Below are 27396 nucleotides of genomic sequence, written 5' to 3'. Positions count from 1 at the left end.
CCTAGAAAATTCAAAATTTCTTAATTAAATATTTTTGCAAATTAAAATAATTTATAAGTAATTTAATAATTAAGTATGGCTTGCAAAGCATAATTCAAATTTTGTATTTACTAATATAACACCTGTATTCTTAAATAAAAGTTCTCGATCCATTTGTAAACACATAACGGATCTTATTATATAATATGTTAATCCCGAAGAAGAATTTCAAAAACTGATGAGCCACAACAATGGAGAAGACCAATCAAGTACAGTGAAAGTTTATATAAAAAAGAATATATCATTTTTTTTCCTTCAAAAACAATTGAGTAATAATATTCCTATTTTAAACCATAATGATTTTATTCAAAACCACAATTTACTTTCATTGCCATGTAGTTTAATTTTATAATTTACGTCCATAACAATGTTCTGAAGTTGATAGATATAAATAGGTATAAAGTGCTCCAAAATTTTATTAAATATTGAGCAAGGCTTAAAATATGAAAGTAACAATGATTATTTATCCAATATTATCATTAAATAAGTTCAATCTGATTTTACAAAATTTTATTCTGCATTTCCACTAACATTAACTGAGCATACTTTCATCTACGAGAATATTTATGTTAATGCACTTTTAGTTGAACAATAGATGAGTTCTTTAATTTATTCTAGAATAAAAACCAAAAGATTCACATATCAGCTAGTTTAAACGTTCATAAAATAAAAACACTAAGGAATATGTCTGAAGAATGTCAAAATAAATTATCAATATTTTTATTAAATGAAACTGCAATTATAGGAAATCGAGTTAATAATATACATTATGGAATATAAATAGAAGATATTCAATGTGTTCTGTGATATGAACGAGTACAATATTCATTGAATTAAAAATGGGTTGGTTGTCCATTATGGTAGACCATAGATTAGTGTTAATCCTGATAGCTTAGATTAAAAAATGGAAACAATTTTTCAGTTTTAAATATTAAATGTCCCACCTCAATACCTCATACAAAAAAAATCTATATAGTTGACCAAAATTATCAGCAAAATCAAATATAAATTGTATTTATGTAAAAATGGCGAAGTTAAGTTAAAATATAATCATACATATTATACACAATAATTACACAAATAAAAATGTTACTGTATTGTATAGATTTAAATGATTTCACTTATTTATTTTTAATGAAATTAAGTCTTTGTTGATAATAATTAAAAAAATACTTAACCTATTTAGAAAATATCATTTCAAAATTGAATACATTTTAATTCCTAAATTTTGTAACCAATTAAATAAATTATAGCAATTAGTTAATAATTTATTGATATTTTATTGTATACGATGAAAAACGATTTTGAGCGAATACTGTCTAAATTTTGGTGACCATAGTTACAAAACAATTATTTTAATAATAATATAGGATTTACGTAAAAGTTTTCGTCTTTCCTTTTTTTATTGTTTGTTATAAATTATAAAAAAAAAAAATGAGGGAAATTTTTTAATTTTATTTCTTTAAAATATGAATAAGATCTAATTTTCTGTTTAAAACCACTCTTGAAGTGAAAATTTAATCATTTTATTGACTACTCTCGTGCACACACTCAAAAAAAAAAAAAAAATAAATAAATAAATAAATAAAAATATACACACACATTATTGTAAAATCAATATATTCATCGTTAAGTTAAGAATCTAAAAAAAAAAATTATAAAAAATGAAAAAAAATGGTCTTAATTTATTATTATTTAAAGTTAATAATATTATATTGATTATTAAATTTTTATTTTATTTTTAGGTAATTGATACAATGATACCGGATTCATTATTTTATAGATAGCTAATAATAAGGATGGGCTCTCTACTTGTCAACCTTTATTTGTCACTCTAAATTAATTACAGCATTTTTTTAAATTTAATTTTTAGTTTCCATTGTTACAACAATAATATTCACTGAAATTAAAATGGCAAATACCCGATTAGGTTAAAAATAAAAAAAATTATCGATTTTTTGTAGTTTTTTTCTAACATGACTACATTTATAAATCAAAGTTTAAAAATTGTTGAGAAAATCAAATTTACTTTTTAGGCATTATAACAAACAGATAAAAAATAACATTCAATTGGAAAATTTGTGAACTTATTTCAACCATGAACTAAATCAGCAAAATTAATCACGATTCATGAGTAATGGTAAATTTTTTCGCTGATTGAACTTGTTTGGAGTAGCTAATGTCAGATGAGAATATTTTTATGTTTTAAAAATTATTGTTATATAACCATTTACCTATTAATTATTTTATTGTGGTTTTAAATTTAACTATGAAATATTTAAATACTAAATACCTATAGTGTAGAAAAATAATTTTAATTAATAATTATTAATTTACTATATTATAATAAAAATGATTAATATTATCTGTAAAATTTTCTTTGTTTCAAATTAAATTATTTAATAAGTGATAATATATACATATATATAAGTTGAGTTCGAATAATATGAACTTAATGAAATCAATATAGCTATATATTTATTAATTGGCTGATGAGCCATAACTAGTAACTATTATAATAAATATTTCTATTTTTGCCTATTGTAATTTTTAAATTTATCTAAATTGTATTCTTAGAAATACATTATGTACATACTCAAGTTTGATTGGTTTGGTTTAGATAAATGTCCTAATCTACCTTAAAGTAATAATCAAAATACAAAATTATATATCATAATTGGCTAATTAACTCTACTGTAGTACAAGTAGAAATAATACTTAGGAATTATATAAACAATTATTGTTTTTACTCTAAAAGTATTATCTATTTTTTTATAGACTCATATCTTTGATCTAGGAAGTAGGCTATTATTATTAGTAGTATTTAGTTGTTTATACAAAATATACGAGAAATACCTCGCTTGATGAATAATGATCGAGAATGTTCAATAACAATACCCTTATTGACCAAGACAACACATGGGGTGTGGCGTCCTTTTATAATATGTTTATAATTTTATAAAGTTTGTATTTACCATAATTTAAAAATTGATATTAGGCATAATCATAAATTATATCTTTAATGATAAAATTCGTGTTAAAAATATCAGACACCTCTTTTCCCACATGACAAAATCATTTTACCGCCACTGAATGTCTTGGCTTAGGATAGCTGAACATTAACTAGATAAACAATTAATTTAAAATCCACTGACTTATTGGTGGTTGATTGTACATTTGTACGTGAACGTAATATATGCTATAGCTGTAGTACCTAAGTTAGAAATTATAATATATTACCAGTTGCCCACATTTGATAAATGATAATGATCCGGTTTTCTATATAAAGTAGTAAAGTACTACTACTCTATGGTTTTCTGATAAAATTAATCCTAGTTCCTAAGTATAAATTTGTACTGCAGTTGGCCATTTACTAATAACTCGTTAATTATCTATTATAATCGTAATATTCATAAATCATAATAAATTTTAAACATTTTTGAATAATATACATAATTATTTGAAATATTGGAAGTTTTACCTATGATAATATGTAAATATATCTATATACAGATTTAAAGGTAATAATTATTTTCATTGATCTAATGTATTGATCATAAATACTTACATTTCATGTTATTTATTATTTTGATTTTATATGACCGATGACTATAATATAGGTATGTTAATAGTTTATGGCATGAAAATAAAAGAATACATTATTTATTTATTAGAATATTCATTAAATTCTTAATGGTTGTTCATACAACTCGACATATAGGTCCTAGTGGTCATACTAGATTTTAAGCATGAAAATGTATCGATGTCTTGTACGTGCTACGAGATAATACTAATTTAAAATGACAGAGTCATTTTTTCTGCACTACTCAACTATTTTTAATAAAGTGTCTATATTTTTTCTGGGACGTTCATCGTGTTTAAATATATGTAGATTGTAGGTAATAGGTATACCTTATCTGTATATGTGAATAACGTATGATACAACTGGTACAAGTGACTTATATTCCATAGATCGTGATTAAACATCAGCGGAGTAAAATGAAGGTCGATTAGTTGAATGCAAGAAATTAGTTCATTTTTAAATGGAGTATAGACACGTCATGAGGATCTGCTATAGATAAATATAGCCTAAATATATCTGTATGTATATCGACTATTAAATTAGATTTATTTATTATTTTAAATAAGTGTCTCAAAAGCCAACATAATAATTACTGTACTACGACCTAATAAATAGAATTAAAGTATCTTAGTAAATAATAAGTAAACATAAGAGATCTAACAATTTTTTTCGTCATTAAAAATCGTTATTCTTGTATTATAAATAGGGCTAGACTTGATAATTATGCACATCTTTATCATAAACTTAGATAGATATTTATTTTTAGTATTGAAGTAAGGTTTTGGCTAGTAATTATAGTAATTAATAATTATTATGTTTTGTTTTATTTTACGATGCAAAATGGTGTCATCGGTTTAATAGAAAATTTAAGCAAAATATATCTAAATAATTTAGAACAATAAAAATAACCATTAATTTTTATTGTGAGAATTAGGATAAAAATAATTCCCTAATACATTGTAAATATGAAAACATACTACTGTTTACAATCTTATATTACTTAATAAGAAAACTTGATGGTAAATAATGTTAACAATTTTATAAATAAATAAAAATAAATAATACCATATATACTATAATACTATCTAATATACTTAAGTTTAGTATTTAGGTATTTTAATTTAAAATAATTATTTTTTCAAATGTATTTAAATTGTATATTTTAGCATATTTTGAATAAATTTAATGCATACTGAATAGTGAAAATACCTACTAATATTATGTATAAAATATAATTTTTTATACTTTTTTTTGTTTTTAACCATCTACTACAATAATTGTATGATATAATGACTATTGTGACGTATACACACTACATCACTGTGCACATACTTATCTATTTTAATAGTTTATTTATTTCCTGTCTCTAATGATAATGAACGTTAATAATTAATTAGATCACTTTTTAAACTTCTTTTAAGATTCTAATTTGTGTAAATATATAAATGTTATTTTTATGCTGCCCAGTTTTGTTATTAGGAATAGTTATAAAAGAATATGAAAGTTATTAAAAAATATAGATCATATAAATATTTAATATTGTATTAAAATTATTTTCTTAATATGTAGTTCTAATAACCAGTATAATATAAAAACCTTCATTTTGTTGTTTTTATCGTGTCATTAAAATATATACATTGTTAACAAATTTAAAAAATAAAAATGTGTATTAATTTGTATATATTCACACGACACGGTTTCCAAGGATTAGTACAATATCTTTTTTTCAATATAATGTAACATTTACAATATACAAAAAAAAAAAAAAAAAATACAAGCTATTTAGTGTAGAACCTTTTTAAAGAGTTTTCAGCTAGGTATCTGATATCGGTCTTATTAAGTTAGAAGATCGCTATATCAATGTATTTTGAGACGTCGTGGTGGACTAATTTTTTTTTACATAATATCCATGATGATTAGTGATTAAATAAAAATTTAATTAGGTACTTACTAAAATCGATAAATACCATTTACTAATAGAAAAGTGATAAATTCAAATATAGATATATAATATTCTAATAAAAATTGCGATCTCATATTTTTCTGCACTCACACACGACAACTGACTATAATTATAGGTATATAAATGTATTTGAGTTAAAAGCCATAAACGTAAAGTAATAATAACAAAAATTACAACTATAGAACAAAAACATGATCATAGCAATTAAAGGATTTCGACGAATGTGTTACATATAATTGAAAGACAAATGTAATGTTGATTGTATGGATGTTTTATGAAACTCGCATAAATAATACTTATATTTATATAATTATAGGTACTTTTGTTTACTTAAATTATCAATTATGTATTAATTTTGTAATTATTTATTAATTTGTCATTTATATATTATGATTATAACATAACCATTATACTAACTATTGCTATGTGTGATAAGTTTATTACTATTAAGATTCTTTTTTATTTTAACCTATAGCTATGTTTCAATGGTCTTTAACTTAGTGCGCCATTCATAATTTCGAGTTAAAAGCTAAACAATTTCCAATACCTATTCATCTATAATTTGAGTCTATCATATGGTAGGTGCTTTCAAATGTATAAAAGAGGAAAGTAGGTAACCTAACCTTGCCGTCATATCACGTGACATCCACCCAAAATATCATAAATAGGATAGCTCCTTAGGCAGCTCTAAGGAAGACGGAAAGGACAAAGCGTTTTCGAGATCTTTTAACTTCTCTTGAACTGGTCGTGTGCAACTTTGGCAACAAGCCAACGTTCGTAAGGTAGGTAGTGCTAGAGTCTCACCTCGTCCTTACGTTTAAGTTATAATCCGCGGAGAACTGCGTCGATGACTGATCAATTCTAGAGAAGGAATCCATGAACTTTCATAAACACATACAGAAGTGTACAGCCTCAGTATTTCTCGAACCCAGCTTCGGGTGCAGGTGTAAAACTGTAAGACGTACAAAAAACTTGACTTATTAAAGCTCGTCAAGATACTCAAGCACAGAGCGCAGCCAATGGTGATCTCAGTGGAAGAAGAATGCAGGCAGACATCGTGCTGCTAGCATGCCAAAAGCCACCTGCAACAGAAATTTCACGTGCCATAGTAGTGAGATAACAGTATCACACGACGCGATGGCCTTAATATCCAGCGTGCCTCCTTAGCATTTTTATTCGAGGAGAGACCTAAGATTTACGGAGGAATGGTCAGATAAACAGCGAGAGAGCACAGCTAATGAACAATAATAGTAAGCACAATGGGTAAAAATATTGAATGGTAGATGGCCGAACCGGTTGCTTCTAGATATCAGACTATGGTTTATTAGGAAATATGCAATGTTTCTTTACATCTAAGCCAGATTCTCACAGTACGTGGTTGCTTTAACGGGCACTTGTACCGTTTTGACAAGTCAAATTCAGCCGGGTCCAATTGAACGAGATCATACAACGTGGAATATGTCGTATATGACTGCGACATATAGGATCATTGGGCGAGGGACATCTGCGCCTACCTATGTGCGAATTTTATAATCCTCGAAAACGTGATAAGTTTCATGTTTAGTTCCGACGATGCATGGTGATGAATTTTAAACACGGTGGAAGGAATCATGAGTAATGTATAGAGTTTAATTCATTATTTTTGCACTCTTGTGCAAGGCATACAGTTTGAATTTTTTTCCACCTATTAATAAATTTTAAATAAATACCTAAAGTTAAATATTTAAATAGTGTAAATAATTGTACAGGTATACCCACCACGAATGACTAAGATGAAAACGACATCCAACAATATTTACAACAAGAAAAATTTCTCTTGCTCTTTGATGAATTGAAACTTCAAAATCAATTACTATAGAAATTATGGTTACAAATATTTATTGAAAGACAAAAATTTTTCACGAAGTTTTTTTGGTAAAGTGTTATAATTGGCTATAAAATTGTTCAAAATAATTTTAATATTATTGTGTACTTTTTATATTATAGTATAAACTTAATTGAGTATTTAGTATCAAATATCGTGATCTGAAACAATAAATGTTGGTAAGTTTATAAAAAATAAGTTTTAATTTGGTTGTTTCTGTTTGTTTTTCATGTATATACGTGAATCGAAATTTTTTTTATGTGTAGTTCATTTGTGCTCTGAGAGTTCTGGAAATATAACGCTAAAAATAAAAAAATAGCACTCTGATTATAGCCCAATACGATTTTTTTGGTATGCAAATGTCAGTTTTAATTTAAAAAAAATTCGAAAAATGTTAATCGTTCTCGAAATAATAACGGTTTTATGTTTTAATTATTCTATATGCGATCATTTATTATTTTTAATAAAATTCATAATAATAATTTATACAATGATCGAAAAATCATATACATGTTTATATAAAATCAAAATAAATAATAAATGTTACACATATCTAATTACATATTATTCATTATCAAAATTATAAACGTCAATAATATGATCATTACAGATATTATAATTATATAATTATTAAATCAATTCCTCGAAATGTATACAGTATATATTATTTAATTTTTTTTATTATTATAATTAATTCCACGTTTTATTATCACATTTTGTTCATTGTTTTTCGTCTTTATATTTTGGTATCATTCACTTGAATTAACTAAAAATTTTTCATAAAACTGTATGTTGAAGCCTGAAGAGTGAAGTGAATAAAGTCGAGAATTAAAGTATTTATAAAATGATTTAACATAATTTGTAATGCGTGATAATTCAGATGAAGGTTTAGCCTGCAGAATTGATGGTAGATATTTACATCCTTCCACGTAGTTAGAAAATTCGGAAAAATATGTTAAGTATTTACATGCTTTTCTTTTACACCTATAATTTTATATATATATATATATATATAAATTATATATATATTTTATATTTAATAATTTTAAACTTTCTTTAGTTTTCGGCTAGTAATACTAATATATAACTTTCTTTTTTTTTTATAAAATATTTTTATTATACAATCTATAAACAATGTTTACAATAAATATAAGTGGATATAACTTATATAGTTATAATTTATAAATGTTTTTAATTTCGGCTATTTTTGTTTTTAAATTATCGATTTTGATATTATATTATACATTACAGTTATTTTATGTCAACTACTTTCTCCAAAAATAATATTTCTATTCATGTGACATTTAAAATAACGTTATTTTTTACTGAAAATAGTTATATTAAGTTCCATTATTACTTAAAAATATTCACTACATAAACATATTTGCGAAATTGACACACAAATTATAAACTAATAAATTTATCATAAAATTATCTTTATTTATTGGTATTTTATAACATCGGTTAACACAAATAACAATAAGATATTATTTTAGATTTTATTTTTATCCAATAAATAGTTGGTTGTATTTAGTGTTTTACTTGTTTTAAATTGGGCACATATATGATTTGAGAAAAAAATGGGCTATGATAAATGGGTTCGAACGTAAATGGGTTGAATGTTGAACTATTTATGTATATATTTATATCAAATACTTGCACAAATAAATTATTTTTGAAAAAATTTTATGATTGTGAAAGTACTTTATTAAAGACTTTATTTTATATACAAGACAAAAATATTAATTATGATACATATAATAAATATACAATATATATTTTAGTAAATTCATTAAATAATTTATATTTTTAAATTTTAATTACTATAATACAAATATAGAATGTTGAATACATACATAAATCTCTGAAAGCATAGCTCTATGTTTCTATTTGAAAAGAAAAAAACCTCTAAGCAAATATATTATGTATAATTACCGTGGTACAATATTTGTAGTGCATTTTATTGTACACATTCTTACTATTTTCAAAACAATATGATTAAAATGAGCATTTAAATTATTAATTTAGTGATAATTGATAATTGAATGATAATGCATAGTACAAAATTGTTATGTAATTTTTTTTTAAATCCTACTTTAGTTTTTACTGAAGTTAAGGGTATGGAATTTATAAGTATTTATGAAAAAAAAACCTGTTATAATTTAAAAAAACAGAACAACGGTTAATTTAATGTCATAAATATCTATTATAATGTAATATTTTGTGTATAAGTTTTACATATCTAATATTCTGCCAATAATAATGTTTAATATGCAGTTGGTAATCCTTTTATTTAAATTTAAAGCATGACTTCAAAATATACAAAGGTCATTAACGATTAGCCCTATATTTCAATAACATGGTGATTATAGTTTTATAAACACGTACCTACAATTCTATACAACTAATTTATTTATTTAAATTTGTTATATAGTATTGATATGAAAAATATTAGGTATATATTATAAGTAGTATAATGGATTTCATAATTATATTTTTTAAATGTTGATATTTAATTTTCTTATTTCATTGTTACAAATTACAACTAGGTAGCTTAATGTTGACAGTGCATTTAATGTAATCTGAAAATAAAATGTTCTCTCCTGTTATAAGTATATGGCAATTATAAGGCTACTACTAATTTACGCATACGCAGTAATGGCTGCCGCTTCGAAATGAAAATTAAAAAACTGATAATTCTGCATAACTCATTCCCAAGAATAGGATTCAAAGCATTAGGGTTTATGCAAAATGTATAAATTCGAATGACATGAGATTATCAAACTTATCAACATATCAACATGAATAATTAACCAATACAACAATTTTTATATTAATTTAATTATAATAAAATTAATTCTTCATCACAATTTATAAATCGGTAAAATACGTCTAAATCACGTTAATCTCAAGATATTTTTCTAGAATACTACCCAAATATGAAATAACTAATATAAATAAAATATTTTATCATGTTTATTTGTATTTATTATTAATTCATAACATTTAAAACATTTAGTATAATTAAGCAGTTAATTAAATAAATTTAAAAAAAGAGTTACTTGAATTGGACATAATATGATACAACTTGTAGGTATAAAGCATATAATCATGGTTATATGGTTTACAATTAAAATGGATAAGAATGAAATTATAATTTGTTCTAATCTTATTAAAATTAGAATAGCACATCTATTCATTATCTATCAGGTATTAATTATTAAAAATGAAAATTATTTTAAGGTTAGTTAGGTAGTAGAAGTTTGCCATTTCTGAACGGTGATACACCAAAATGCGCTAATCGTTAATTTTTTTGATAGCCTAAACACAAAATACTGATTTGTGTTTTTGTATCTTATTTGTAAGATAAAAGCGCTAAAATAAATGTTATTTCCTGATATAATATCGTACACGTTGCACTTTAAGTTTCAATTTAAAATTTGGATGAAATGTATTGAATTGTTTTTCAAGTATCTATTTATTCTAGTATTAGTGTTTACGCTATAATCATGTGCACTTAAGTCTGCATTCGCAAAAAAATCAAAATTACAAGCATTTAAAATTTAATTGTTAAAAGGTCATTTATACTAACTTAAACAAATAAAGGCGTTCAGTGAATTGTGTATAACCATTTTAAATAAAGACAACAGCGAGTATTGGCTAACGGTGTTATATTTTAACAATGTACTTACTGTACAGAGAAATATCAAAAGTCAATATACTTCAATAATTATTCAAACTAATTTTAAAATATCAAGTATTTTGACGGAAAATTTATTTCATATTCATAATACTGTAGTAAATCGGGATTTATTTAGTGGCAAATGGTTTGTAGTAGTATATTAAATGAAAAACGACTAAATGTATTTCGGAGCAATTAAATTAAATTATTCGTCTTGAACAACGATGGTTAAAATACAGAATATCCATCACATGATGATATGTCTATTATAAGAAAATCTATAGTATGATGGTATAGATAATGGTGGAAAATAATTCTAATAGCACCTACTACATTAATCGAATTCGTCCAACAATTAAAAATTAATAGCTTTAACTATATATCGAAACAAAATATTTTCCCATGTAGACGAATTGTCCAAATGCGATATTACTTTTAATTTTTAAGACAAACAGTAATTTAAAATATTTACTCAATATCAGTGATACTATTCTGGTAATAGTGCATATGTATATAATGTTTGTACCGCTTATTTTGAATAACTTAATACAATTTAATGATGTCTTACATAGATTAATATACGTTCAAGTAGTGTATTGTTTGTTACTATTCAAAACAACTGATTATTATGAAACAATGTGGCATTTTATATAAAAAATTGTGTATCAGAAAATTTTAATTTCAAATGGTAATTTGGAATTTTGAATTGTCTTCACTCTCTTCATAGTGAGGTTTTGAGTATTTTTTCAAATTCATAAATTAAATGTTGCTAGTTTTATCTTGGATAATCTTGGTGTACGGAAAAAATAAAATATTGAGTTTTAAAATTGAAAAACTGAATCTTAAATTTTACATTGGTTATAGTATTTTTTTGGATTGACTTTTTTGCTTTCTATTAAAATAACTGATGAATTTTATTAATTACTATCTATTATTCTCAAAGTTCTGAAAATAAAAAAAAGCAACAGCATCTTTTGATTATATTTTAATAAAATTTATTTAAAACGATACAGATATGATATCTATTGATATCCACTATTCCTGTGGGCTGAGCCACCTTTAAACGAGCAGAGGGCTCGTAACCAATGACTTAGAGCCATATTGCCGTCATTTGCAAGTTAAATTTATAATTTTATTGAAGTACTTAAAGAATATCAAGTTAAAGTTGACTTAAATACAATTAAATGGACGAACAACTACGAATCACTACTCTAAAGTAATCTTTAGGTATAAAAACATGAAACATGTACATAGAAAAAAAAGCCTAGATTAGACTAGGTACTTAAAAAATGTATTATTTTTTACGCTTATAGGATTTTTATTTTTATACTTTTGTGTTACGTTTAGGTCCTATTTTGCGCTTATGAATTACAGCATTTATTAATTTTATTCTTACGGTTTTTCAAATCAGGATTATTGACTAGCTGTTGTTTAGTGTGTTACCGCCATGTTATTTGTGACTTATTTTAGATAATTTTTGTATGTTATTTGTTACGTGTTGTATTTTAATTGTGTGCGATGTCGTCTATATGTTATGAATTTTAGTTAGATACTTTTGTAACTATGTTTGTTCTAGTTAATTCTTCTAAGTTTATGAACAATAGGTATTGACGTATAGTGTAAAGGTACAAAGTACGGAGTTTTCTAAGTGTGTATCAAAGTTTATTAGTTTTTAGTGTTGGAATACCCAATAGAGCTTACAATATATTTACTTTTGCTATTTTAAACTCTCTGTATAATACGTTAAAATAATAATATATTGTTATTTAATAAAATTTTATTTGATTCTTTTATATTTATTCATTATCCATTTATTCTCTTAAAATTTAAATAAAAATGTTGTAATTTATCTTTAACTAAATGATTCATAACGTATAATAATTATGTATACATTGTATAGTAAGTACATAGCTTAATTTATTGACCTTCAACCAGATTCTTTCTCCAATCACTTATTAAAAATTGATAGTTTTTATAATATAATTTTACTATAGTAATCAAATTAACAATGAACCGTATAATTATTTGAGCTATTATTACATTTAGAGAAAAATAAAAAAGATTTCTTGTTATAAAATGTGTTCCCATAACTATTAAAAGTACTCTATTATAGTATAGTAACTAATAAGTAATAAAAATAATAATGTATGTATTGTTTATGGAAATTGGAAAATGAAACAAGTTTTTTTTTATTAAAATAGTACGCCATGTATATTTATGGTGAACAAACATATCTACTATTTTTTATAGGACAGTACTTTTCTTGACGCATTGTTTTAGTGTTTATAACAATAGTATTAAGTACATGAAATTATACTCATATTTTTAAAAAATTACGAGCTAATACATAGTAATAATTTTTTATAATTTGATAATTCATTTATATTTTATGGTTTGACCTAATGCATATTAATAAGATAATGTATAAAATGTATAATGTATGGTCTTGGAGTTAAACATCTAGAAAACAAATTATTAATAAATAATTTATTCAAAGGTTTATTTTTTCAGTAATCATACTTTAGAATATTTCTTATATTTTCAGTATATTAATTTCAAAATATTTTCATCATAAAAAAATACACTTATTAAAACCTAAAAGTTGATACAGTAATGAAATTATAATTTAAAGTAAATAGTTTTTATAGTTGATAATAATAATTGAAATTATAGAATAATCAGATAAAAACCTATCAATATAGATAGGGATTATTTGTGTTATTAATTTTATAAAGATTTAAAATTTGCTTTTTTTAGATTTTCAAATTTAGACATCATATATTTATTTTATATTCATATCACCTAAAATTAAATATCATTATTTATTATTACCTTTTTTAGTTACATATTAGTTATAATAATATGCATACATTTTAATTTATTATATATTATTAATTAATTTAAATTTACATGAATATTAAAATATAATTATTCAAAACATATTACAGATTTAATAACAGTAATGTAGTACCATAATTGCTACTAAAATGAATTATTATAATTTATATACTATACATTATATATATATATATATATTTAGTAATAAAAATATTAAATCAGTATTTATATTAAAATTATTTACTTTCTTTTTTATTAATATTTAAAAATTATGTTTTTTATTGTGATCGATTAATAGGAACATAATTTTTTTGTTATCGCAATAATATAAATTTTATCAAGCTTGTATACTTGACTCATAAATATTGTTTGGATGAATTTATTTAATCAATATGATTAAATATTTATATACTCATGTAATGTGCCTTTTCTTGAACCTCTTATTTTTTGTTCGCTTCAGAGCACGTTCTTGGTAAATTTATATTTATTTTATGTTTGTATAGTTGGTAGAAAAAATATAACACATTTTCATAATATTATAGTTAAATACACGTTTTCAATGATTTGATTTGTAATTATGTTTTTTAAATCTAAATTAATAATAATTATCAATATTTATTATACTTATAACTTATAAGTACTAAAAGATCTATAGTTTGTTTTATTTTAAAATCATTTTTTTTTAAAAATAACAATAACTCTATCTATTTTAAAACAAGATTAAATCATATTGATTCGTACTTATTAGCCTTAGAGTTTAAATATATTATATATTTGATTTTTCTTATAAACCATAAACAATAAAAGAATATACTTTAATGATGATTCATAAAAATGTCTGAGATGATTCAGGTTAGTCATTATATTTTAAAACATTCCAGCTATTTTGGTAATTTTTAAGAATATATTATTATTAATTACTCGTAATTATTGACTTGAAAACTGTAGAACATGGCTCATACTTATACATTTTATCTGTACATAGATATATAAAATTAAAATACCCTTTACTGATTGGTTGTAAACTTTTAAAAACGATAAAAGTATGAAATTGAAATTGGGAATTTTGGTTTTATAATGCTTTAGATGTGTAATAAAAAAATATTTTAAAAATATACTCACACATGTATTTTGTTTTCAGCAAATGAAAATCGAATATTTTTTGTTTTTATAAGATGGCCATTGGTTAGAGAAAATAAAATAATTATTATACAATCGGGTATAATTTTTGACCAATATATTTTGATGTATGGTCGAAACAATCCAAAGAACTGTTAAAAATCTGTGTAGATATTATAATAATAATTTAATGTTTTTTTTTTTCAGAAATATAAAAAACGACGACTATCCACGGATAAAGTTGTTATGTTATAGTGTAATAGAAAAGGTATTTGAAGACATGTAATATTGTTATAGACTTGGAAAGTTGGAGGATTTATCATAACTTATAAGCTTGTGACAAATTATTAAATCGTATGCATATATATTATTTCATATACATTGCTTTAAATACTTACGATTATTATACGGTCATACGAGTAATCGTTAATCAGTGATGATAAATAGGAATTTACACGGCATCACTATATACCTCCTGTTGTACAGTTTGCAATTACGTATATCATATAAGTAATAACTCAATAATTAGAATATATGTTTTATTTTAATATATTAGACTGATAATAAAATCCTTGCTGAATCCTGAAGTGACGTTCTAGAGCTGAAATGCATCGCAATGAAAGAATACGATATCTATAATGCTGGTTCACTTCTGTGGTCGGATACATATTTATATTCAATGCTAAACGTTGATTTAACTTTCCAATCAAATGATTTGGATTGCCAAGAATTTATACAAACACGAACACTATAATAATAAATAATAATAATATGTAGGTAGTCAAGTTTTGATTTTATTGGCGTCTCTTTACGTAGACCTTATATAATCAAGAAACTCGCGGTAAGTACAACAAACGTATCACGTTATCATCGTGGCATTATATTAATGATAATGATAATGATATTATGATGTTGATTTATAACGTCATATTTTGTCATGAGCTTACGGCGATTGGGTCGCGGAGCAGCCGTCATCGTATCGGTGTGTCGCACGCGCATAATGTTATTATACGATACTAATGTACATAGTATGATCGGCAGGTGGCGCGGAGGATTGCTGGTGTCCTGCGTACGCTCTGCTTACATGCGCGCGCGATCCCACGTATAAGGGTTGGGTAGTAGTCACGTCGGGGGTAGGAAGGGGGAATTGCGGCGCCCGTAACTAGAGTGCTCGGCATTATCGACCTGTACGCCATCTGATTTGCCGCCGAGTCGTTTCCCGACGAAACGCGCAGTCTGCCGCTCATTCATGTTCGCCGCGATCCTGTGCCCGAAAAACACCTAAAAATACTAACTTGCACACACACATACACATACTCACACACATACACACTCACACACACGCACGCAAACACGCGCCCCGCACACACACACACACACATCGGAAATTATATTGTATTATCATAAATATATATTTTGACTAACCGTCGTCATTATATCACGTTGCCGTCGTTGTCGTCGAGAACACCGTCGCGGATTACGAGTGTCTATATTTTGGGTTGATTTTATCGTCGTTGCATCCCTCAGTCCGCCGTTGCTCGTTGAATGTGCGGACGATCCGATGCTTGCACTTTGACTGTGACTGTAGTCGCTGATTTTCCGCGGTGTATCGTCATCGACCAGGCGTTTGGGTATTGGCGGGACGGTAGCGAAATCGAAAACGACGACAACGGCGGCGGCGGCGGTGACGGCGACAACAGCTTCGAGGTCGGTGGAGGTGCTAGCGGTGGCGACAACAAAAACGACGACGGCGACGGCGACAGAGACTGCGGTGACTGTTGATCGGTTTGACGGATTCGACATCATGGATAATGTGAATTTGAAGACCGATTGACGACCACCGTCGTTAAGTCATGAAACAGAAGAAGAAGAAAGACGAGCCGCCGCGGCCACCGTCTGGCACAGACGAACTGCAACAGCAGCAGCAACTATGTAACGGTGCAGGCGAGCCGAGACCTAAGAAATCGGCACTGAAACGCACAGCGACAAGTGGCAGCTCCAAGGCAGCAAAGTCCAGCAAGCACAAACGGCACGTGCAGTTCAACGAAAGCTTGAACGTGTTCTTCGAGTCGGACTACGTAATTGTCATCCGGGACGATGACTGCGAGTTTGACGAAGAGGACTTTGATTTTTGGTCACAGCAGCCGTGCAGCTGTGGCGACGAATCGTGTTTTCAGCCGTGGCTTGACGATGACGATGGCCGTGGCATGCCACCGCTCGACCCGTACGAAGAACAGCCAGCCACGCTCAGTCCACCTGATGGATACAAGGACGGCTGTCCCAGGCATGTGCCGCCGTCTCTAGACCATCTGAAATATGGTAACTATGCAGTAACCAATAGTTATTAACCGAGGCTACAATTTTTTTCATTATAATTATAAGTCACACATTAATTTAACACGGATTTTAAATATGTATCTAATAAAGCACTAAAATACTTGTACATTCAACAAAATTCGAATCACTATAATTATTAATATTGTGACCTTATTTAAAACAAAGATTATAATAAAAATATTAGTGTTAATTTATTATTTTTTAGATATTTTGTCTTCGGCTATTGAAAAATATCTAAATTCTGAAGACAATTACTTCAATTTTTTTTTTTTATTTCAAAATAAATTTGTAATTAAAATATTGTTTATGAAATTAAATCCCAACCCGAGTAAACTCACAATAATATGTATTTTATTAAAATAATTCATGCCTCATTTTAGTTTTTTAAATTGCATCTACATCGTTTTTACAAATTATCCCTAAATAAATAATTTAATTATTATTAATAATAATAATTTATAGCTGCAAAGAATTTATTTTCTTATTTTCTTATTCATTTTGATCGATTTTTTTTATTCTAGTTATTCTCAATTGACTTTTTGTATTGGATTATTTTAAACATAAACCTTCCATTTCTTAAATATTAATTATTAAATATGTTTAAATGTTTTTTTTTTTACAATTTTTTTTTTTAAATCAGTAAATTTGATAGTATATTCAAAAATTGTACTTGATATGTGAATTAGAAATTTTCTGTGCAAATATGGTTTTTAAATAGCATTAAAATAAAAACATAAATAGGTATTAAGTTAGTTATCTATTAATAATTTAGATATCCACGGTAAACAATTAATAAAATATTTTTAATTTGAACTTATATTTTAGATTATGAAGATTTAACATTGGTTATACATTATCTTTAACATATTTACTCACTAAATAGCGCATTCAATTTAAATGTTCCCGTTTTTAATTAATTAACCACAGTGGTAGCCGATAATTGTACTAAGCATTTGATAAAAAAAAAAAAAAAACCAATAAACACGCTTTAAATTTACTATCATAACTATATAAAGAAGAAATATAGAATATTTATAAATCTATTTGATTTAAAAATACCTACAAATATAGACATTGCATAACCCTATAATTAATACGTTTGCAACTTTGAACACAAATTAGAGTGATAAAATTATTATAATATTATATTATATAAATAGATTTATAATTATAAATAAATAATAAAAAGTTTTACATTAAAATAAATTTTTTAACTGTTTAAGTAAAATATTGAAAATGATACGTATAATGCATAAATTAGTAATAACGATTATTTGTATCTGGTGTGAATTTTTTTAAATATCAATGAAATATTTTTAAACAAAAACTAATTTTTTATTTTATAATTTTTAGTTATAAAATATATTATTTTAAATAAATACCTATCTATAATGATTATTATAGGTTATAACTCTATAAATTATTACTTTCTTAGTTTAAAAACAGAATAAATGACATTATAATAATTAATGAATTATATTGTTTAAATGATTTAAAACATTAAAAATTGAATCATATAAAACAAATAATTAATATCGAAATATATTGTAGCAGATGATGATTTAGCTACAAGATATGGTTCGGATGTGATGGACAATTCTAGCGATACGCATGTCGCTATGCCATATAATTCCAATGTCAACGCAACTTCCTACCTCGATGATAATAGTCAAAAAGTTCGTCATGAATTTTCGTCCTTACCCCGGGCATGTAGTAAGTATAATTTTTATTATTTTGTATATTATGAACAGTAAACATTAATCCGATTTTGTGTAAATTATTATATTACCTTATTATTCAAAATTTTTATTAGAAATATAATATTATTCACATTATACAAAAATTCAATATAAAAACTACTAAAAAAATGTTTAAATGTGAAAATATATAAGAATAGTTGAAATACAACTATAAAAAAATAATATAATTTATAAGACAATAAGAGTGAGTAAATTTATAGAATTAGTTTCTAATACGCATAAGTGAAAAGTGATTATGAATTATGGTAAAATATTTCAATATTAACTCTGTGCAATAAAAATAATGTATCGTTACTGACACGAAAAAACCTCCTATGACTAAAACCTGATTTTTCGGGAGACATAAAAAACGTTTTAAAAATCAAAAATTATGAATGATAAACGTAAATAAATGTTATAATTATAAAACTATGTAATAAATTATTTCGAAAAAAAATTAAAGTAAAAACTTAATAGTTATGAATTTATTATATAAATTGGTAATATTTTATTATATGAGAGGTTTTGTTAGTTAACATTTTTTTTCTAAAATTACATAGGAGATTTTCAATTTTATATAGAAAGTTTTTAATTATTACATGGGAAGTTTTCCAATGGCGATAAATGTCACTTAGGATGAAAGAGTTTTGAATAATTTTATAAAAATAAAATAACTTAGAATATTTTAATGATCAACTGAGACTTCTTCTTTATTTCAAGAACAAATTACAATGAAAATATAATTATTGCATAAAACAAAAATGTTTGCTTAAAGCATTTTAATTATCAATATTTTTAAAGTATTGCGTTATATAAAAGTGACAAGTAATAGTGATTTGTAATATCCCTTTTTTGATTTAAAACAAAATATTGATTTATTACAATATAAAAGTTTAAAATACCTAAAATAAGCAATAAGCATTCATCGAATAACAAATTTCTAATTACTAGATAAAGTTCAATTTAATATTCATTTTTATTGATATTATCATTAATATAATTATTATTAACATGAAAAAAATTTCCAATGTACCAAATGTCATACACGACACTATACTGTACAATACCACAGAATTATTCTGTGACAACACCTCCTAGTAATTTTGACCGAATTTGTAATCATATAGGTGAAATTTTATAGTAGGTAGCAAATTAGAAATTTTATCATTATGACGGCCAATTTTTTTTGAATCCAGAGATACCAAAATTTCAAAATTGTAAATTTGGTAAATAGGTGGTTTTTTCGTGTCAACGACGATATGTATGATGTACATTATTTATTGAGGGTATATCCTACCCTTTAGAAATCGTTGTAGGTTTTCAATAATAGTCGGGTAATAAGGGAAATTATTAAATTAGCCCACGGATATCGAATATAAGTGGACTTTAGGCGCGTAAAGGTTTTCATTTTTTGAGTAAAAATTCAATTTTTTTTTCTCGAAAATTTATTTTACATATTTTTTTTTTTTAAATAGAACTAGTAATCAGTAGTAGCTCATACTATGTTTTAATTATTTTTTAGTCTTAACTATTCTGAGGGCCGTATTGTAATAAATAATAATATTATCTTGGTTGACAAATTTTAATTACGCATTTCCGATAAGTGATTTTTAGTGTTTTTGAAAATAATTTTCAATTCATTAATTATTTCATCATTTTGATAATTTTTTGTTAAATTTGAAATGAGATACTAAATATCAACGATCTGTCTTGATGAAATTATAAATATTTTAAGTACCTAAGTGATAGTATTAATTTATTTATGTATTAAAATATTATACATGCAAGTTTATGTAGTAACATAATATTTTAGTTTTGTGCCATTTATAAATAAATTATGATTTATTCATAGTGATTAATAAATAATAATTTATAGAATAATACAAAATTGCTAATAATTTTATTGATTATTTATAATATTTTAATCAAATAGTGTTTTACAATTATTATTTTAAATAAAATACCAGCTAATATAATAAAATTATATTTACGAATAATAAATCAAACAAACGAACAAATCAATTAAATTAAAAATAATTATTAATCCGTTCTTCGATTAATTAATAGATTAATGATTTTTTATTTAATCAGTGTAATGGTGTAATTAGTTGACTCGTCATTATCTGTCATATCATTTTACACATACTCTTCGTTATCTAAGTTAATATAATAGTCTTATCCAGTCCAATATATCTTAACATTCTAAACTTAGTAAATAATTTAATCGTTTTTCAGCATTGTATCAATTCGTTATAATTATCAGTCAAAAGTCCTCGTTATTGATAATATGTATCTTAAATAAATGTGTTTAACTTAAATTCAATGATAAATCATTGTTACAATAAAAAACAATTCTGAATAAAATACAAAATTTTAATTCTAAGTGAAGTTGAACTATTTGGTATACTAACCATCAAACAATTATTCTAAAAACAACAAATTTTTTCATTAAAATCTGAGTGAAGAGATAAATTTAATGATTTTACAATTATGTATGTGTATTTTTTTTTTTTAATTTGTCTAAAAACACTTTTGAGGGTGGTTTATGTTTTTATGTATATGATCTTGTTGATACTGTTGAGATACTAAAATAAAAAATTATTTGCATCTTTCAAAATAAGCGGAGAGAAAAAATGGTAATTTGATGAAAAAATAATTTTAGATAGAAACAATATTGTTTTTTTGGTATTGCTCATAAACGATATATATTCTTTATATTATATCCTTATAATTTTCTCTTTATAGTCTATTATTAAAATTATTTTTACTTTTTTAAAGCTATTTATAGAAAAATTAAATTTTCGAATTTATTTTATTATTAATTAAAATATTTTTACCGAGTAAAAAAGTCTGAAAATTGACTACAAGGTTCCACATAAATATTTTATATTGTATCCAAAAAATCTAAAAAATATATTAACTTTATTTTTTTATAGTAATTTGAAATTAAAATTTAGACAAAACTTAATGTTTAAAAAAAAAAATAACGATTTTAGTTATTTTTACTATATGCATTTTTCTGATAATATGCCAACAGGCCGTTTCCGCTAAAGATCGTTTTTTTTAAACAATTATATTTTATTAAATTCAAATTTAACATATCCATTAAATTACGAGATACATTTAACTTTATCAATATAGCAGAAAGGTTAATACTTTTCCTTTTTTTCTACAAAATATGTTGTTTATATCATTTTTATAAATCACCGACACATAACAATTGTATACAAATAAGAAAAATATTTAAAAAAAATTATACTTTAATTTCAGTTTTACAAAATAATACAAAAATCATTATGGACCTTTGTTAATTATACAATTTAAAAATAAAAATAAATGATTTGAACAAGTAAGTCTATATAAGAGATTGAGAATAATGTACGTAATCTTTTTCAATATACCCCCTTCCTACGCTCTTAAATAATCTAAAAATGTTTCACACATTAATAAATATATATTGGTACCTATACCATTGTTTTGTCATGGTGATTTCGTCGCTCGTTATTTTGAGGTATGCTGCATTTTACCGCACATCAATTTTTCGCAGTGGCGGCGTTAGGGACGGGCCAGGTAGGGCCATGGCCCTAACTAAAATGATTAGTTCTAACAGTAGCACTACCACTGGCCTAACCTTAGACATAATAATATTCTTATTTTTTATAAGCAGAAAATAATGGTATTTGTATTTTGTTAACTTTACAGTCTGTATATAATTTAGATTAATTTACTTCTATAATATTATATTATTGCATAATTTTTTCAATTAAATATTTTTTATACATATTTTAAAATTTTTTATTTAAATCTCATTTTTTGTGGTCCTACTTTATAATTCTTGGTCTCACATTAGCTCTGTTTATAAAAAAAATCATGGCCCACCACTGATTTTCGCTTATTGATAATTGCAATAATTATTTGGATAAAGTTTAAGTATAGTATTGTTTTTGTATGTAACCTAACCTATATTTTAATTTTATTTTACTTTTAATAAATAAATGATATTTAAGTTGTGAAAAGTATATACTTATAATGTATATTTTAAATTTATAATTATTGCTTTCAATGTTAAAACAAATATAACAAAATTATTTAAAAACTAAATTTCCTATACATGAATGACAAAATTTCGTAAGAGTTCAAACGTCGTGCGTCTGAATGATCGTGTCAAATTGACGCTCGAAAAAATGATCGTGATCAAATGACGTATATTTAATAATACTTTAAGTAATAATTTTTTACTAAATTAAAAGTATTTTTATATTTATTCTCAGAAGTAGTTATAACTTCAAGCCATGTATGGTAGCTGGCAGGCTATAAAACATATTATTAATCTTAGAGTTTATTTATTTTTATCAATATGTATTATAAGTAATAGTTTATCATAAGAAAAGTACGAAATATAATTTTGTGTTTGTAAATATCCAACATGGAAATGTTTGAATGTGTATTTGGGAACATGTAACTATGTTAGTTTTCACCTGGTAAAAAAATACGTTGCTAAGGAAACTAAAAACATTGCACTTTTTCGTCACTTAAATTTTTTTTTTTTTTTGATTCCCAGACATAAAACATAATTCATAAAATTAACAATAAAATAATAAAAAATATACCAGTGTATAGGTATTGTACACAATAATTATTATTGCAATAATGATTAATGAAAACATTTAAATGAGAAAAAAAGATTTAATTTTTGTTTAACAACATCAAAAATAGTCAATATTCTACTAATATTGATGTTTGCAATATATAATATATATTATAATTTAGTAGGTACCTATACGTTAGTATAGTATTAAAATCAATTTATTTTTGAAAAAATAATATAGGTACTATACGTCTGTATGAAATGTGAAATAAAACAAATAATAAAATAATTTAAATTGACTATGATATAAAAAATAATTCTAAAAATTGTATTAGTGTATAAGAATTGTATAATATAGTATATTAAAGAAAAACATTTAAATGAGTTAAATATTTATTTTTACTATTACTATTAATGTGAGATGTCACTGAAATGTCATTGAAAAATTGAATAAAAAGATTTTAGTAATAAAATTCATTACTCCTGTATTAATGGCATTTTCAAAATAATAATGTAATATATTTCAAAATAAATTTATTGTACTTGAAGTTTAATCTAATATAAAAAAAATGTTTTTAAGTAAACGCAAAAGTCATCGAATGATGAGCATACAAATCATACAAATTATACATTATAAATATTGGTAAAGAAAATTTTTAATAAATTATAAACAGATGGGACCGGGGTGATGTATGTAGATTTGTCTGATATTGAACACAACATATAACGATAACCTTATGTATATATGTAATGTTTTACAATTTTAACTCAATTTTTTATGATATTTGCAGAAGACGAACAGAAGCAGCAGCAACAACAGCCACCGACAAACTCATCTGCCCTTCAGCTATCAAAAACAAACACTGTCTGTGATACAAATTCAAGTACAGGCCAGCAACCACGGTGCATCGTAGAAACAATAACCATGACCACAGTTACCGAGAGACAAATTGTGCAAGAAACTAGGCCAATGGACGTTCCTAGTGTTGACGGTGCGTGCAAAACCGAAGATGCAAAAGTCGTTACCGATACCACTGCTGTTACCCCGGATGAGGGGTATGTAATGATTAAATGTGGTAACAATACTGTGCTGTACAACAACCGAAACCCAAACTCGGCAGTTCGACAGTTATTTCCGTCAACAAAGTTTGTGTGCCCACCAACCCGAATAAAGGAGACGGACGATGCAAGATTGTTGAACAAGTATCTCATCACGGAAGAGTCGCTCAGAGCGTTTGATAGTCGGTCGATGAACGGTGGCTTGAGTGGCGGAGGATTCAAGAGCGAACCGCACAGCGACGACGATGACGATGAAACGTCGAATAGCCTCATTAGGCGAACTATCGAACGAAGTACTTTAAGGCGGAACATCGTAAAAAAAAAGAACGGTGGTGATTCCAAAGAGATATCTTTAATCGAGAAAATCCGACGGCTGACGTGTGATAGCGACGACGACGCCGATGACCCGACCAAAAAGGTATCGGGTACCATGCAAGATCAGGGGACCGCTTACACTGTATTGGTGCAGTGTGATTCGGTGACGCCGTCAGCGGCCGTCGCTACTCCGGCGTACAAAAAACTCACAGAATTATTGAGTAGTGGTAGTAGTGGAGGCGGCCGATATGATCAATCGCCACCATCAACCGTTCAATCGACGGCTGACAATGATCCTACTGGCAAAGCTGACGGGCTGGACCTGTGTGAGGGTCACTCGGCTATCAGCAGTAGAGCGGCTGTTCGGTCTGCAACCGGTGCCAAACCCTTCCTGTCTACGTTAGCGACTGCATGTGTCACAGGCAACATGCATCCGGCCACCGGTGGATCAGTAGCAGGAAGCGCATCGCAACCATCACATTGTCCGCAACCGGACGTGGTGGCTGGCACTCAAGCTCCCAGCACACACAGACAGGAAGAGCTTGTGGCGTTCGTGCAACAGGACTCGGGCCGCCTGGAGAAGATCCGCAAGCGGTATATGCCAGCCACTGCCACCACAACCGCGACAGAGGACGAAGATGACGAGAACGATGATTACGGGTTCAACCGGCGTCCGGAAGTACATGGCATCCGGTCCGGATTCTCAGCGCAGATTACCATAAAAAATAACCCGCAGCCGCCGCAACGTCCTCGGTCTTATTATGGTGACCCAGCTCTTCAGGCGCCGCCACTCGACGTCCAACCTGACTTTGTGCCCAGGTATTCGGCAACCGCAGTGACGGCTGTTCGCGCTCGGATCCAGGGTGACCCACGGGCCCCTCCACCGTACCCGGCCGCATCACAACGGTCCATCATCAGAGTGACTCATGGCCAACAACAGCAGACCATCCGCGTACCATACCAGACGGTCGGACCGGTTCAGGTGCACCTATTGACCACAGCAGCCGCGGCTGCGTCCACCGCTACCGCCAACGTCATCGGTCACCCACCGCAACCACAGGTTCAAATCCGACACCCGCCTAATGAGTACATCGTTCAACATGGTCATGCCAGAATACACCATGGCCAACAATTTGTTATTGCCCGCGGCACTCAGACGGCTGCGATATCAACCACTCGGTATTACCAGTTACCACCGCCTCCGTCGCCCAACATTCAGCAGCAGCAGTTACCACAACCGCAGTTACCGCCACACGCATTTCAGCCGTCTGACGAGCATTCGGCGACACAATTCAAACAGACATCTCCCACCAGAGGAGTTTCATCAAGCGGAAGGCTGCAGATGCAACAGCAGCAACAACAACAAGAATATGTCGACCATAATTTACAGTCATCGGTCTCGCAGACTTCCAAAAATCCAATGCTTTTTTATGGTATGAATGTCTGAATGGTGTCATTAGTTGTGGTGTATAACGCTTAAATAGTACCTAATATATATTATATATAATATATCTACGATGTTTGATGGCTCTTAAATAAGTTTTACTATAACATAGATATATTTGTAAATTGTTTTCGATGCATATGTTGATAAGAGGCGAGAGGCGATAAATTTTACCATAAAACAAAAAATTAAATTCTGGTATAATTTATGAGTATTATGTGATTATGTGATCATAAATTATATTAGTACCGACCTACTGTACAAGTCTTCCTTTAATATGCAGACGATAACGCAATGATAATATCAAATTATCAATATCTAGATTTAAATCCATTGTAAAAACACTATCATTTCAGTGAAATAACATGTAGGTGCCCAATTGTTATATTGTTATGAATAAAAACTGTATTATTAAGTTCTAATAATAAAATATATATTATATACGTACGCTTATTGTCAGCATTTATCGAATTAAGTAAAATGGTTTAAAAAAAAATAAAATAAATTCAATATATATTTTATTTTTATTACATAAAGTATTAAAAAATATACATCAAATAATATACATGAAAAAAAAATTACTCCTTAAAGCAAGAAAACAGTATGAATAATAATACATTAAAGGAAGGGTGATTTTCATGCTTGCAATTTAAATGAATAGAAAAGGAAATTTTATCTGTTTTAATTTGTGTTGAAATATATTAACGTGAACAAAAATATAAATAATATAATATCAAAGAACTTAATTTAACAATAAGTATATTAATATAACTCTATACAATCACAGGCCACAGGTCTTTAACAATATTTATTTACCTACTTATTT

The 27396-nt window shown here is 26.5% G+C and overlaps 1 protein-coding gene across 2 annotated transcripts; it reads left to right on the top strand.

The window, feature by feature from the left end:
* Nucleotides 1-15948: 15948 nt before the first annotated feature.
* On the top strand, nt 15949-27080 carry LOC112593699. Of its 2 annotated transcripts, none has more exons than XM_025338214.1 (3): nt 15949-17407; nt 18980-19138; nt 24544-27080. In XM_025338214.1, the coding sequence occupies exons 1-3, from the start codon at nt 16942-16944 to the stop codon at nt 26571-26573; spliced, it is 2655 nt and encodes an 884-aa protein (XP_025193999.1). In that variant the 5' UTR covers nt 15949-16941; the 3' UTR covers nt 26574-27080. The 2 variants fall into 2 exon arrangements, with proteins under 2 accessions (XP_025193999.1, XP_025193998.1); XM_025338213.1 differs by having other exon boundaries at nt 15951-17407; nt 18977-19138.
* The last annotated feature ends 316 nt before the right edge of the window (nt 27081-27396 follow it).

This window comes from Melanaphis sacchari, unplaced genomic scaffold (assembly GCF_002803265.2).
Source record: "Melanaphis sacchari strain LSU unplaced genomic scaffold, SCAv2.0 Contig20_pilon_pilon, whole genome shotgun sequence".
NCBI lineage: Eukaryota > Metazoa > Arthropoda > Insecta > Hemiptera > Aphididae > Melanaphis > Melanaphis sacchari.
This window is presented reverse-complemented; position numbering and strand designations above follow the sequence as displayed.

Coding starts and splice junctions, on each gene's coding strand:
- LOC112593699 (XM_025338213.1), top strand. CDS start 16,942: ATGAAACAGAAGAAGAAGAAAGACGAGCCGCCGCGGCCACCGTCTGGC. Junction 17,408..18,976: donor TCTAGACCATCTGAAATATG/GTAACTATGCAG, acceptor AATATATTGTAG/CAGATGATGATTTAGCTACA. Junction 19,139..24,543: donor GTCCTTACCCCGGGCATGTA/GTAAGTATAATT, acceptor TGATATTTGCAG/AAGACGAACAGAAGCAGCAG.